General features: G+C 36.3%; 1 protein-coding gene across 6 annotated transcripts in view; it reads right to left on the bottom strand.

Moving 5' to 3' along the window:
• MAGI2 (membrane associated guanylate kinase, WW and PDZ domain containing 2) overlaps positions 1–15,206 on the bottom strand; it is a 1,522,816-nt gene that overhangs the window by 382,227 nt on the left and 1,125,383 nt on the right. For all 6 annotated transcript variants that reach the window (XM_053609528.1, XM_053609530.1, XM_053609531.1 and 3 more), the window contains one exon: positions 2,173–2,230. In XM_053609528.1, the coding sequence (XP_053465503.1) occupies positions 2,173–2,230 (58 nt within the window). The remainder of the gene's footprint in view (positions 1–2,172; positions 2,231–15,206) is intronic.

Below are 15,206 nucleotides of genomic sequence, written 5' to 3'. Positions count from 1 at the left end.
GACTCACTATGACCTATTTATATGACCTCATAATCATTTGGAATTCAAAATGATTAAACTTGTCAATCTGATCTAATTACATAGACTTGACTGACTGAATTGTGAATAATTTTCTGACTGTGGCTGTGATGGATAGAAAATAAAAGTAGAAAAATGTAGAGAGAAGTAAAATTTAAGCAAAGACAAATAAAAATCATTCTAAGTATAAAGATAACAAGGAAAATTTTCTTTTAGGGTCACGGCCACTATCCAATTCAGTCACTGGTGATAAGGGATCCACCAGCAGCAGATCTCTGCCTGAGGAACACATGTCTCATGTTGAGGAAGGTGGGAAGCAGAGCTTTCTGATGTGTGGGGATATTGTCTCTTTGGTAGGTAAGGAGGGCAGAGAAGCAGTGAGTTAAACACTGCTTTCTGCATCTGGAATACTGAAAGGAGCTGAGGACATGGAAAACTGATCTGAAGAATCACAACAGGGCAATCATCAGTAAACTATGACGTGCAGGTCAAATTCAACCAGCTGTCTGTTTTTGAAAATAAAGTTTTATTGAACATAGCTCCATGATTTAAATGCTGGATTGCCTTCAAGATACAATGGTAGAACTGAGTAGTTGTGACAGAGGCTATATGCCCCCCCCCAAATAATTGCTTTCTGAATCTTTAAGGGGTTTGCCAATACCGGGACTGAGGAAGGGTTCTTATTCAATTTATTCTTCAAGGAAATGTATTAAAAGCAAGACATGGTATGTCTTACACTCAGTTCTCTTTCCTTGTATAAAATTGCCTTAGATTTCAGATGTAATAGGCTTAGGCACCATGCAGTTCGACTCAGTGAGTTGAGACAAGCTAGCATTGCTTGGAAATATTTAGTGGTAAATTTATTCATGGACTGCAGCTGTATTAGTATTAAATATATGAGTGTTTTAATTGATTAGCAATTAACAAGACTCAGAGGCCTTAAGTATTTACAAACGATTTTCTTTTTATTTCTGTGACTAGAGATGCCTCTGTGTATTTATCTTATGTTTGTGTACTGAGTGTCCTCACGACGTTAGATGTGAGATACCACGTCTGCAGATTACATGCGGCAAATGAGCTGAATTCACCTTTACTGTGGATTGGTAAATGGTTGACTGCGGGGCCAAAATTGGGGCTTTTCCAAATGAAAATGGTAGGTCAAAGCCTTCAAGACAAGTGCCATGAGGGAGATCCCCAGGGCAGGAAGGACACAGGTCTTACCTCTCTGTACAACCGGCAATAAAGGGCTTGACGCCTGGTGAAAGCTCAGTCACTGCTTGAAAGTTATTATGAAAACAATTTAACACTAAAGCCATCATTCTGTAACCTTTGGCCATGTAGATAATTATTGCTGAACAGAAAATGGTTAGAGAAATCTTGATAAATAATGAAAATGTCTTTTACGTTTTAGTCTCTGCATTTCTTGGGTGATATGCTTCGCACAGGAATATGTAGGCTTTGTCATTGACCCAAATAACATTAGGAACATCACATAATAGATAAGAATTTAAAAAATTCTCTATCAAAAGAAGGAGTTCAAGAAAAATAAATCAGATACTTAAATTTTGAAAATTATAAATATTTACTGATTTTCCTTAGAAAAGTAAGTATAAATAATTTAACCCCTAATATGCTTTTTATTCAGAATAAAACATGGTAAGATACATTAATTTAATGCAACTTCCAACAGGTACATAAAAAGTTCAACCTACTAAAAGAATAGTATTGATAGGAAATGGGGTTCTAAAAGAGAAAAAAAAAATTCTAAATTTTGTTTTATTCTTCAACTGGAAAGTAGACTGAGTCATTTAAATTGACTTTGAAATTTGGTGAAATACAATATCTCTTTTGCACAACCAGTCAGCTCCCAGCATTTTCATTGCAACATGCAAGGTATTTACTTCGGTATCTTTAATTATCACTCATTTGGAGGACAGTGTGAAACACACTTTTCCAATGGGTGTTATAGAAGCTCACGTCAAAGGGAAGGACTGACAAATTAACCAGCTGGAGAAGCAAGAAACAGCTAGCCAGAGAATTTCCCTAGCCAAAGGGAAATGAAGGGGCTGTTAGCCACACACGCTCAATAAATGAAATACGAACACAAATTCACAATGTATTAATAACAAGTTAATATCATACTTAGAGACTTACTCAACATAATAAGTGCCATAAATGGGATCATCGATTTTTTCCCAGCCATATGGAAGCTCTGAAAAATAAAGAGTTATTTCTTTCAGTAAATAAAGAACAGATATCACAATTTCCAATAAAAGTAATATAATTTAATTGTGCATGGATTACAGAAATGGTGTACCAAAGTGGAATCAAGCATTCAGAGTCAGCACCAAAGTTCAGACACACATTGTAGAAACTATAAGAAGCACTGACTTGAAAACTGGCAGCGAACACGTGAGCTCTCCTCTGCAGAGACACTGCTGGTCTAGCCACTTTGACGATCCATTTGGAGCTAAGTGCCAAGTGGTAGGATGGCACGTCATCCCATTATCACCACTTAGTGCAATACGGAAGGCAAATCACTTTCCTGAAAGTGCATATGGCTCTCATATTTATTTGCACTGTTAAAAGAGTATTTCAAGATAAAAATCCTATTTTCAAAATAGTATATTTCTGAGGATAGTAAATTGTTTCTGAGAACTGAAACGAAGATGTAAATTCTCAGTTGACGCCCCCGAATTTGAGATGGTTAGCTTGCTGTCCACTACACATGGGTCAGAATTTCACTGCTGCCAGTATAGTCTTTCTGGGTATATTTTTAAAATAAAGCCTAAAATTGCGAACATACTTTCCTTGACAATATAGGTCACATTTTGAATTCTTCATGGCTCAGTGTAATACATGCACACTTAAAACATTAACCATACTATAAATGCTACAACAGGCAAACACATACTGTTTGAAAACTAGACTTTGCTTCATAATATTGTTTTTCTAAACACAATGAGCTTTTGTAATTATTAACTCTTACAAATAAGAATGTTACATTTTTATAGATGTTAATTTTCCATACATAGAATTTGAAACAAGATATGTTGACATGCTTACATCCTACATTTAAGTGAAAAAAGTTTTACTATTTTACAGTAACATGTCATGTAGACAAAGCACAGCTATAAAAAGAAAATCAGAATTATCTGCAATCCTATCATCCAGAGATAACCACTATTAATAGTGAATATTCCTCAAATAGTTTTTATGCATATTTATGCAAATAATTTTAAAGAAAGTACATCATATAGTGCATATCATTTTTATAGCTTGACATTTCTGGTAAATATTAAGAACAGTTTTCAACATAATTGCTGACTGTACAATATCACTTTCAAGGTGACACAGTGGTAGTCTGTGGGATGGCTGTGTAATTTCACCATGTTCTATTATTGAACATCTGAGGCTTTTTAGTTGTTGCCTGTTGTGTATCATCCGTGTTGGGCATACGAAAGCCTAAATCTTTTATAATTTGTCTAATAATTTAGTAGTGACAAATACCTAGATATGGGAGTTTGGATTTAAGGGAAGGCATTCTTCAATGTTTTTTGATGTATGTTGCTAGATTACCCTTTCCCACTCACAGGAGAGTACCAATTTGTAATCACTACAAGTACATGAGTGATTTTTTTCTCTGTACCATCAAATTAAATAAAGATGCACAATTCCTCATCTAAAACATTTAGGGACATATAGGTTTTGGGATTTAGAATTTTTCTAATTTTAGAACATTGATAGAATACAAATGGCTTCTTTTCTATAACACTCTAAGCAGAGCTGGGTTCCTTTTAACAGAACATAAGAATAATTCTACAGCCAAACACATGCAATTTATATGAACAGACATACTTTAATAAATTTACACCACCAAATTGTAGAGCACCTTAAGAAATCTTTCTTTCAGAATGATAATCAGAGCAAAGCTTTACTGAGTGTTCACTGTGGTTCAAGTATGGATGGACTCTTCATGCACTAATTCATTTTATCCTAACAACGCAGGGTTCAGAATCCCTGGGCTCTGGTTCTGGTAATCTTAACCAATTTAGATATCAACTCAGAAACTCTGTTTAACTCAGCAGCTTAGACTGAGGAGAATAATTACCCAGATGGTTTTCACCAAATCCCCCAAGCTGTTGGAGAAGTTGGCTATTAAAAAGCAGACAAGTATCTACTGAGTGCCTGGTTTAAAGAGCTAAAGTAAAAGAATATAGAGAAAACAGCAATTGATATTGTGGATGGTTATTATTAATACAGCTCAAGACATGGATACATATTTATGACAGGTTTAATATTATCTCTTGAATATAATAACACATAAAAACAATCATGTTCATTAACATAAAAGTAAAAGGCTAACTGGATAACTCCCACATATAGTCCTAGTTCTTAATGCTAGTGCCATACAGAAGTATTTCATTTATAATTCTCTTTTACAATGTAAACAATTCCTTCACTTATTCCTCAACTTTAGCTCTTTTTATGAGTAAATTACTAGTTCTAAGCAATGTATCCCAGAAGTACAAAGTTCATCGATTCTTCGTCGATGCCAGATGTCCTGGGAACAATTTTATCATGTACTGTCCCACAAGCTATCATGAAGTCCTCAGCTTTGAGGGGGGAATCTTCTTTGCTTACCGTAAGATGCAAATATTTTGTTGTTTGCTTGCTTATTTCATATATCTGGAGTCAATTATTAATTCACAGTGAAACAAAATTATACACATATGTAGCAAATATTTTAAGATCAAGCATTACTGATCCTCTGAGCACACTCTGAGACAAAAGTGATACACTGTAGTTCTAACTTTCTGTTACAAAAAAAGTGTCATTCAAGTATTTTCAAGTAATTGATGGATGTTACAAGAAAACAGGGATAGAAACATGTATCGCCATATTAGTAGCATTGCTTCATTGTGTCAGAATTGTAAAAATCTACTACCAATGTTAAAAAAAAGTGTGTGTGTGTGCATGTGTATGTGTGTATATAAATGTTCGTATGTGATATACATGTGCACATATGTGTTGGTGCATGAGCTCATGTGGGGTTATGTATATTCCCTTTAATGAGATTTTCCTTGTAAAGCAAAAGAAAAATCTAGGCTAGAATGCTAATAAAAACCCACAATGTTCACAAGTTTTTCTTCACCATAGAAAAAGAGCCATAAAATAAACTTATCATTATAAACTGAAGAGTACATAGATAGTGAGAAGTTAAGAAAGTTAAAATTATCTTTCTTTGTAAAAAGTAAGCTATTTAGACTTGAATTAGCTTTACAAAACCAATCATTCCTCCTTTAATTTAAGCTAACAAATGAGAAAAAGAATTTCAATAGTGTACTATTTGCCCAATCAGGCAAGCATGTAGCTTGGCGCTCTTGGGTCCCAGGTTATTTAGAATACTGTATTCAACAATACCCAACAAATCTGCAGATGATTAAGGTCAGACTGATGAAAGAATAACATATGCTATGCAACTGGGAAAAATAAACACTTGAGATCAGCAAGGTTAATGCTGAATTAAGAACTGCTTTAATTGAGATTTTCTTCAGGTCATGGAACCATGGAGCAAATTCAGTGATTAGATATTCCTACCCAGCAAAAGTCTGTGCAAAAGTCTAGATTAACGTGTAGTCAGTCAAATTCATCTTAGCTTTGTAAAACTGGAATAAAATCAAAAGATTAAGTGGGCACCTAGGTCTGCCTGGACTCTATCACAGTCACTATGCTATTTTTTTTTATTTAATTGAGCTTTCCAAATATCATTTTACTTATTTATTTTTTAGTTAGGTACATTTTCATAAGAGAAAACTGAGACCCCTTGATCCTAGCTCACAAAAAGCTGCAAATGGGAAGCTTGTAAAATTCCAAAGGCTTCCTTTCTTCCTTCCTTCCCTCCCTCCCTCCCTCCCTCGACTTTCCTCCTTCCCCCCTTCCTCTCTCCCTCCTTCCTTCCTTCCTTTTTCTTTTTTTCTCTTATGCGATGAGGTCTGCCTAAGTTGCCCAGGCCGGCCTTAAGCTCCTGAGTTGAAGCAATCATCCTGCCTTAGTCTCTTGAGTAGCTGGGATGATAGCTAAGCACCACTCTACCTGGCTGCAAATACTATATTTCTCATAAAAACGGGACTTAAATACTGGAAAGCTATAAGGAACCTAGCATACACTATCTCAAGATATCTGGCCCGGTGCCATGGCTCATGCCCAGCACTCTGGCAGGCCGTGGCAGGTAGCTTGCTTGAGCTTTGGAGTTTGAGACCAGCCTGAGCAAGAGCAAGACCCTGTCTGTAAAGATAGCCAGGCGTTGTGGTGGGTGCCTGTAGTCCCAGCTACTCGGGAGGCTGAGGCAAGGGTTGCTGTGAGCTATGACGCCAGTCCCCTTTTGTCTGCCTCTCATTCTTTAGAAATACAGCAAGTCCTTTCTGTGGTGTGTCTGTGTCTCTTTGCCTTGGCTCCTTTCCACTCTGTGCCTATCCATCCTTCCCTTCCCCTGATGGGCGACTTCCACTTGCTCACCTTGCGTGTGTCCTGGAAGGGCTACCCCGTACCTGGCCCTTGGTTACTTTTTATCTCAAGCACTGCTATCACTACTTCAGTCTCTCAGTTCCCAGATTCTATATCCCATCCCTTGAAAGAATTCATTGGTCCAGTTTGTTTCCTTCAAAATTCATCCAAGTTACTTCGTTTGGCCAATGTGATGGGTTCCCTCAGGTTCACAATCCAACACAGATTACTCAGGTATGGTCCAGGGACTGTGACCCTTTGGTGGATACGGAGCCCAGCCAAAGGGCTATGGACGTGAAGTGCCACAAACGTTTTTATTATAATAATAAGAAAAATAGATTTCAAAATAAAGAGAAAAAACTTCAACAGCATGACATAGACACTCTTTAACCTTCCAAATCAATGATTGGTTTATAAATAATATCTATAACAATGTCTCTGACCCAGGATTAATGTGAGTAAAAAGAAATTAACATTCTGATCTCATGCCCTGGGAAAGGCACAACTTCACTTCCGGAGTATTCTTCCCCAAAACAAATCAGTTCATTGTGATCATGAGGAAACACAGGGTGAACTGAAATGGAGGGGCATTCCATAAAATAACTGGCCAGAACTCTTCAAAAGCATCAAGATCATAAAGACAAAAACAGATGAGGTCTAACCACAGAGAGAAGGGGACTCTGAAGACCTGATGACCACGTACATCCAGGACAATGGACTAGAACTTGGACCAGAAGAAGGACAACAGTGGAACAACTGGCAAACTCAAACAAGCTTTGTAGATTAGTCAATTGTCTGAATGAATGTTAATTTCCTGGTTTCAATAACAATACTTTTGAAAGACAAAAACTTTAAGGGAAGCTAAGTAAGAGGTATATAGAAATAGTTTTTACTTTTCCTTTTTAAATCTAAAATAACTTAGTTCACTTACTTTCCCTATCAATGAGACAGCTCCTACTCACATGTCATTAATGCGTAAACAGATACATATAACACTGAATGCACTTGGATAGGGTAGAATTTTTAAACTAAATGAGAATATAAGGTTTCTGCATTTATATTCTTCTTTTGTACTGTGTTGATTTTTTTCAATAGCTATTTGTAACAAAGTAGCTTTTAACTTTGTTAATTTACCTTTCGTTTTCTTTATTTTCTTTTATTTTCTTGTCCTATTTTTCTGCTCATGGAAAAACTAGTTAAATCCAACATTTACATTTAAGTATGGCTGACCCTGAACCCTAGAAGACACAGATCCAATATAGGAGTGCAAAATCTGGAGTCAGGCATGTTCCTGTCCCAGCACGCAGTGTCTTGTATGGGCCACAGCAAGCATGGGCTATGTTAGTTCTTGTAAGGCTATGCTTAGGTCCATTATGGTGGGCAGCTTAAAATTCTCCTCTAAAACAGGAAGGCAGGCCAGTTTGGGAATCAGGCAGGTTACTAAGATAAGGGAGACAGAAACAAAACCAGAATTGGGGATCATTTCCTTTAATCTGGTATTATTTTAACTATTTTTTTAAATTACAGTTCTTTTTCAATTGTTTTGAGATAATGACATTACAACAGGAAATAGGCAATATGCAAAGTGTCTCATAGGTTAGGGAATACTATAGTGCATACTATACCATATGGTAGTAGCTAATTCTCATATTAAAATCTTTTCCTCCTATATTTTAGATCTTTGCTATATACTTAGTATGCAAATTGGGAAGGATAACTAAATTTTCCAGCAAAAGTCATATCACTTTTTCTATATGAGGAATTTTAGAATTTCTATAGAAATTTTAGAATTTCTTAATGTGGGTTTTTATAAGAGATACATTTTTTAGAATTAAAAAGAAAAGCATACTGTACAATAATAAAATATAAAAAAGAGGACTTTTTGCTTACTAATAAACTCTATTTACACTTTTTTCTTTTATTCAAAAATGCATATTAGCATACAAGTAAATCCTGGTTACATTCTTGTTTTGTAACAAAATCCGTACAGTAATGAAAGCTAAGCCCAGTCCCATTCCTCTGCACAGTAAAGTAAAGCTGGTGCTTATCCTTTCAGAACACTTTGTGTATATGAAGGATCCAGTTTGCTCCTCTTTACCATAGAATTTTATTCCATTTCATCAGGAAAATAAACAACTAAACCAAAACTAAAGAACAAACTAAAACACCTAAAATAGAAAATAGAAAACGTCGTTCCCTTATCTTCTACTGTTTTTTATCTTCCTCAAATTGTGCCTATATGGTCGAGCATGAACCCAGTCAACACCATGGAAATGCAGGCTGTGAAGTCTCCACTTGTGAACTCATATCATGTGTAGAAGCTTTACTATTTTAGGTGGAAAGAAGAACTAGCTGAGCTGTATTTTACAGTGACGACATTTAATTCATGTTATCAAGTGATAACAACCTGAAAACTTTATTCCCACAGTACTATAATAGATTTTTTAAATATTGACCATGACTTTGTGGGCTTGCTGTTGATGAAAGACATAATTACATAGAAAATTTCAAACGAATTCATTACCAAATTTGAATAGAAAATGGATAAAAATTTCTTGGAAGATACTGATGCATGAAGAAATATGTCCTCAATAGTATTTTGAACATTCAGAGAGCCATTTTCTAGTTGGAAAAAAGCTGTCACACTTAGATGTGAAGTTTTATAATACGAAGTTAAATAGGAAAGATCTATTTGAGATGGTGACAAGAAGTGTTGGCAGGAAAACATCTCATAACAAAGGACATTGTCTGATAAAGTCTTAAAGGGTATTATTTGGTTTAAGTTTGCAAGCTGTATTATAAGTCAAGGTAATGAAGCTAGTAAGTGACTGTCTTAATTCTCTTAGCACTCTGGAGAAAGGCTTGGTTATAAAGAAAACTGTGGGAAGCAGCTACATGCTCAGGACTTTGAAATATGCATCTCCGGTTGTCACTTCCCTTCTATAAGCCTATCATAGTCCAACCTTCTATCGATTGTCATCATTCATTTAAAAATACTTACTGAAATATTCTGGATCCTGCAGTTTAATGACTGACATCTGCATTTTAACCTCTCTTCTTCCCCTCTGAAAACTATAACTATCTGCTAGGAGAGCAATAAAGCCACTGTTACCTACACCTACAACATAATCAGGAGAAATAAAGTACCAGGAACTCCACAAGTCATATGCAAGCAGAGACTTGAATGCCCCAATCCAGGATAGCCAGCTGGTGTCAGAGTGGAAAGTGTGTGGGAAGGAGGAGAGGGGGCCAGGAACGTGGCGGTAAGGTGAGGTGGGAAAGCAGATGAAATCACCTACAGAAAGAAAAGTTCCCATCCTGAGTGAAAAAATGCTTATAAGAGACCTGGGTGACCAGAACATAGACAACTGAAGAAAGGGGTTTGGAAGGGAGCAGACTAAGAGGCAGCAGTCTCAGGAAGGCAGCTTCAGAAGGGGATGAAGTGGATGGAGAAGATGGCCCTTGGAGACTTAGTTATTAAGGAAAAGAAGTATGAGGGGAATATTAAGCATCTGTAGAAACAAAAGAAAATTATAATATCTTAAGATATATCAACTACTCTCCCTGTCCCCATATCTCCCAATATATACACACCATCCACTAAGGAATCTGCACTTCACAAAAGCAACAGAAAATGGTGCTCAAGAACTAAAAAACGTAGTAATCTACTAAGTCCTTTACTTGGGCTTAGAGAAAACTGTTATTGTTGGTCAAGGAAATAACAGATACTTCAAACTAAACAAAAGGTGGCAGATCATATTTATACAAAGTTACTATAAGAAATCAGAAAACGAGAGCCAAAACAACACAATAAAAATTTCTCTTGAAACAAAAACACAAACAAGAAAATTACAATGAAACCTACAGACATTCTGAAACAAGTATTTATAAATAAACATCAACACTTTGGATCAGATACTTAAAAGCTCTGAGCAGAAACAGGCAGAGAACTGATAGTAAAGGAGAGTTGGCCAAAATGATGAAATAAAAATTTAAAAAAAAATCTGAAATGGGGCGGTGCCTGTGGCTCAAAGGAGTGGGGCGCCAGCCCCATGTACTGGAGGTGGTGGGTTCAAACCCAGCCCCAGCCAAAAACTAGAAAAAAAAAAAATCTGAAATGATTAAATTGCAAAGTGCTCAAGAAACAATAGAGTTAACTGAAAATAGAATAAGAAGCATTGAGGGCAGATATGACAATAGCCAAGAGAGCACAAATGAAATAAATAAAAAGTGAAAAGAATCAGAGAAAAGTCATTCATGTAAAAGAGTATACATATGCCAGGCAATGACCATCTGGCAAATGTATAATTTAAATACATGAAGAAGAAAAAATTACAGACTTCTTAAACCTTTGATCCAAGAAAAAATTACAGAAAGAAAATAACTATATCTCTATATTAAAAGGCTCTCCCTGTACATGAAAAAACTGTCCTGGAAGAGACAATTCCAAGACATATACTAGTAAGCAATAGACGTAAAAAGATGGAAGAAAAACTGGCCAAAAGATAAGTTCTTTACATTGGGAAAAAAAAAAATCAAAGTAACATTAGGTCTCAGGAAGAACATACATACTAGAAAATGGTGAAGCACATTTTAAAGAATCTTACACAAAGCTTCAGCCAAGAATTTACTTCAAATATCAACTCTCCCCTGCATTCTGGCACACACACACGCACTCACATATACGCATCCCCCACAAACAATTTACTGTACCCCAAATCCCTTCCTGATATACTTACTATACCAAGCAACTTCAACCAAGAGATAATTTGAGAAAAAGATCATTCAACACATTTAATTGTACACCTAAGCTTAGAACAAAGGCAGAAACAAGGGTAGAAAAATAATATGTCAATGTCTTATATTTATACAATATAGAAATAATACAATTAAAAAAGACAGTAAAGGAAAAGTAGAATGGCCAATGACCTCATTGAAACTTGTTGCAGTAATGGGTGCGAGTTACCAGTTATCACTTACAGTTGACAACTAATTATTTAGTTTAAAAGTTACCCGTATAAAGGCAAACAGAACACAAACTGTTGTATATACCAAAGGAAATAAAAAAGAATAAAGAAAACAGGCCACAAACAGAAAAAAACACATTCAATATAATAATGTGTTTATAACTATATAAAACATGACAGAGCTAAAATCAAACATAGAAATGATGTAATTTACCTTTCTTATTAAGATTTTCTATTTGACTTAGAAATAAAAACGTGGCTGGTTTGGGGTTTCATGATTGTAAGCCCAGTACTTTGGGAGGGTAAGGTGGGAAGGTTGCTTAAGGCCAGGTGTTTGAGACCAGCCTGGCAACATAGTGAGACTCCATCTCTACAAAATATTTTTTTTTAATTAGCGTGGTGTGGTGGTGCATGCCTGTAGTGCCAGGTACTCAGGTACTTGGGAGGTGAGAGGGTTGCCTGAGCTCAGGTGTTTGAGGTTGCAGTGAGTTATGATTGAGCAACTATAATCCAGCCTGGGCAACAGAATAAGACCCTGTCTCAAAACAACAACAAGAACAACGAACCTGACTCCATGTTGTAAAAAAATGATAACATATTTAAACAAAGTGATTCAGAAAGGCTAAAAATAAAAGGTTGGGCAAAGATAATCTGGACAAATAGAAAAAACAAGACAGCAGGGCTCACGGTCTTACTATTAGATGTAAGAACTCAAGTCAAAAGCATTAATGTGACAAGGCAGAAAGATTCAAGGAGTGGGAACGACATAGCTCATTACCTGCTCTCCTATAGTGGAACTACGCCTATGTTTTAATTATTAACTCCATGTGAAGTTGGTAAATAAGGAAAGCTTTAGGAGTGTAGCCACCATTTTCTAGGAAGTCAAGTAGGTCATGAGGGGGAAAATTCTCAAAATTTTGCTTTAAATTTTTTAAAATTTTATTTTAGAGATGGGGTCTCTTTCTGTTGCCCAGGCTGCCTCCAAACTCCTGAGCTCAAGCAATACTCCTGTCTCAGCCTCCCAAGTAGCTGGCACTACAGGGACTCACCCTGAACTTCACAAAATTTTGCTTTAATTCTCCACCTTGCTTTATCAATGAACATCTTAAAGAGGGTTTAGGAGAAATAGCTGAGGAAAATGGCCATGCTTTTGGCAGTGGTTGTAATTACTGTTTTTATGCCCACAAATGATTATCTTTCTATAGCATATTCTATGGTTTCGTGGTTCAAAATGGTCTAATACATATTTGTCTAAGACAAATTCCAATAGCATTACTTACCATATCTTTCATAATGTAACAGATTTTCTGAGACCCTTTCTTTCATGCGAGAAATATTTATTGATAATCTACTTTGAGTGAGGCACTGTACTAGGCTTGAGGGAAGAGTGATAAGTCACAATATGCAAGAATTGGACAGTTTCAGGTACAGCCAGCTATTAAACAAATAATTTCATTAATTATGAATTCATTACAATTTATGATATGTATGACTAGCAGAAGTACAGAGATATTTTATGCTACTAAACCCTGAGGTAACTTCTGAAAATCTTAGAATTACAGGCTGTTACATTTCATAGATATGATTCATTACAATTGATTTACATAATGCTAATACTGTAAGTCAGCAACACAAATGTGTTGTACATTTTTAGGATAAATTCACATAATTCCCATTATTTTTCTGGCGGAGTTTCTTTTTAAATTCAGTGCATTTGACATATACAAGCAAATCCTACTGTTTAAAATCTCTGGAGCCAACTAAATATTAACTCAACACAGTCAGGACTGGGAGAAATGAAATTTATAATTTACCTTTGTTTATTATATTAGAAAAACTAAATTCTACTTAGAAATATGCCCTAATTTCATTTTCTGTTTAATATGCAGTCTCAGAGCATGGTTTAATTAAAATGCCACTTAGCCTAGTGAAATGGATCAGACTGAGCACAGACCTAGGGCTGTTAACTAAAATTTGCAGATAAGATCAGCAGAGTCTGTGATGGTGCTTTGCAAAGCATCTTTCACTATCCTGGATATAAGCAACATTGTGACAATTTTACATGCCACCAAATGGTAACATCAAATTTCCTTTTGCCAAGGAACTCATGGATCCTAAGAGACTTGCATGCTTTATAGACAAGCAAGCCAGGCATCTGTCAAATTGGGGAGATGTGGGGTTGTCACGGATTCCCTACTTTATCTTGTCTCCTGAGCTCTGTGTTTTTCTGTTACAACAAAAAAGGAATTCATATCCATTTTGGAAAAGAATGCTTAAAAAGAAAAATCGATAAAAATACTAATTGTCAACATTATTTGGGTGGGAGACGGAAGGGAGGAAAGTATCCGCATTTTCAGGGTGTACTGTGGAGTGCTTTTCAATCTTAACAGAAGGGACAAGTGGAACAAGCTCACAGTGCTCTCTCTGATACACGGTCCAGGTGGAGATAATGTGTAATAGTCAGCAGTCCCCATCACAGGCAGATCGCAGAGGGTCAGAGGTCACGTGAGTTGAGAGAAATGCTTTCCTCGTGTCATAAAAAGAGCGTGATGACTACTCTGTGTCTAACTGTCACGGCGAGATTTCTGACTCCCTATTTGATATTAATCTAAGGCACAACTGCTGCCTATTAAAATTTAATGACAACAATGTCAAAATCCGACAATTAAATTGTATTTATACAGCCAGATGTGTATGTGAGATTGTTCAAATGTTCTTTGCCAAAATACTTTCCTGCCCAGAAACCAAGTGGAGATAATGAAATCAGAATTTCCTCCATCATGGCAGTGCAGAACAGCGGCTGTTGACTTGGAAAGACATAACTCATCTTTACATCTGAGGAGTATGAATTATGTAAACAAATATACCTTCAGCTATGTTATAAATAATTTTAAATTATCATAATACCGGCCCCATAAAAAGCAAAAAAAGTATTCATGCACATTGTTTGGGCTTCTGGTATCATACTGCCAGCCCCATAAAAAGCAAAAAAAGTATTTATGCACATTGTCTTCCTATAGGTGCTTCGGCTTCAAGTATGGAATTTTGCTTAAAGAAGGAAATAGTGCAATGTTAGTACAAATCCTGAATTTCCTGATCCATGCACAAACACAACCATGCCTTCCACTAGTAAGCACCTAGCACAGAGGGCTGAATATTTATTCCAAAGGCCTGGCCGTAGTGATTTACATGAATCTTTGCCTATTCGGCTGTCCCACCTCTGCAGCATTCTCAGAGAGAAGGGCTAGATTAAACAGCAGGAATAGGGAATGCAATCTCTTCCTGGTAGAACACAAAATCCCTTTGATAAAATATATAAAATACAAATGTATATACATGTATGTATATAAAACAAACAGAGGAAAGCAAGAAAAAATAGATGCTTTGGAATTAACAGCATGCATGACATCACTGCTTTGCTTCAGGGTGGAAGGAACAATGGAACATGGAAAGAGCTGCAGGTGAGATTCCCTAATGTTCTCCTCAGTAAGTAAATCTGCAAAATATGAAGGGACCTGGAATAGAAAACACGATGCCTGCTGTGCCTGCAAGGTATCCTAATGCTTAAAACCCCAGGAAAATTCTGGGAGAGCTCTTCACCCCAGTGAAAAATATTACCCTTATAAAGCTGTCACAGTCTGTCCTGGCTTCAGTTACCTGGCATGTAAGAAGCCAGTCGATCCCACAAATTAGGCTGCCCCGTAGGCTCATCGA

This window comes from Nycticebus coucang, chromosome 11 (genome assembly GCF_027406575.1).
Source record: "Nycticebus coucang isolate mNycCou1 chromosome 11, mNycCou1.pri, whole genome shotgun sequence".
Lineage (NCBI taxonomy): Eukaryota > Metazoa > Chordata > Mammalia > Primates > Lorisidae > Nycticebus > Nycticebus coucang.
The sequence above is the reverse complement of the archived record's forward strand: the minus strand, read 5'-3'. Positions and strand labels throughout refer to the sequence as shown.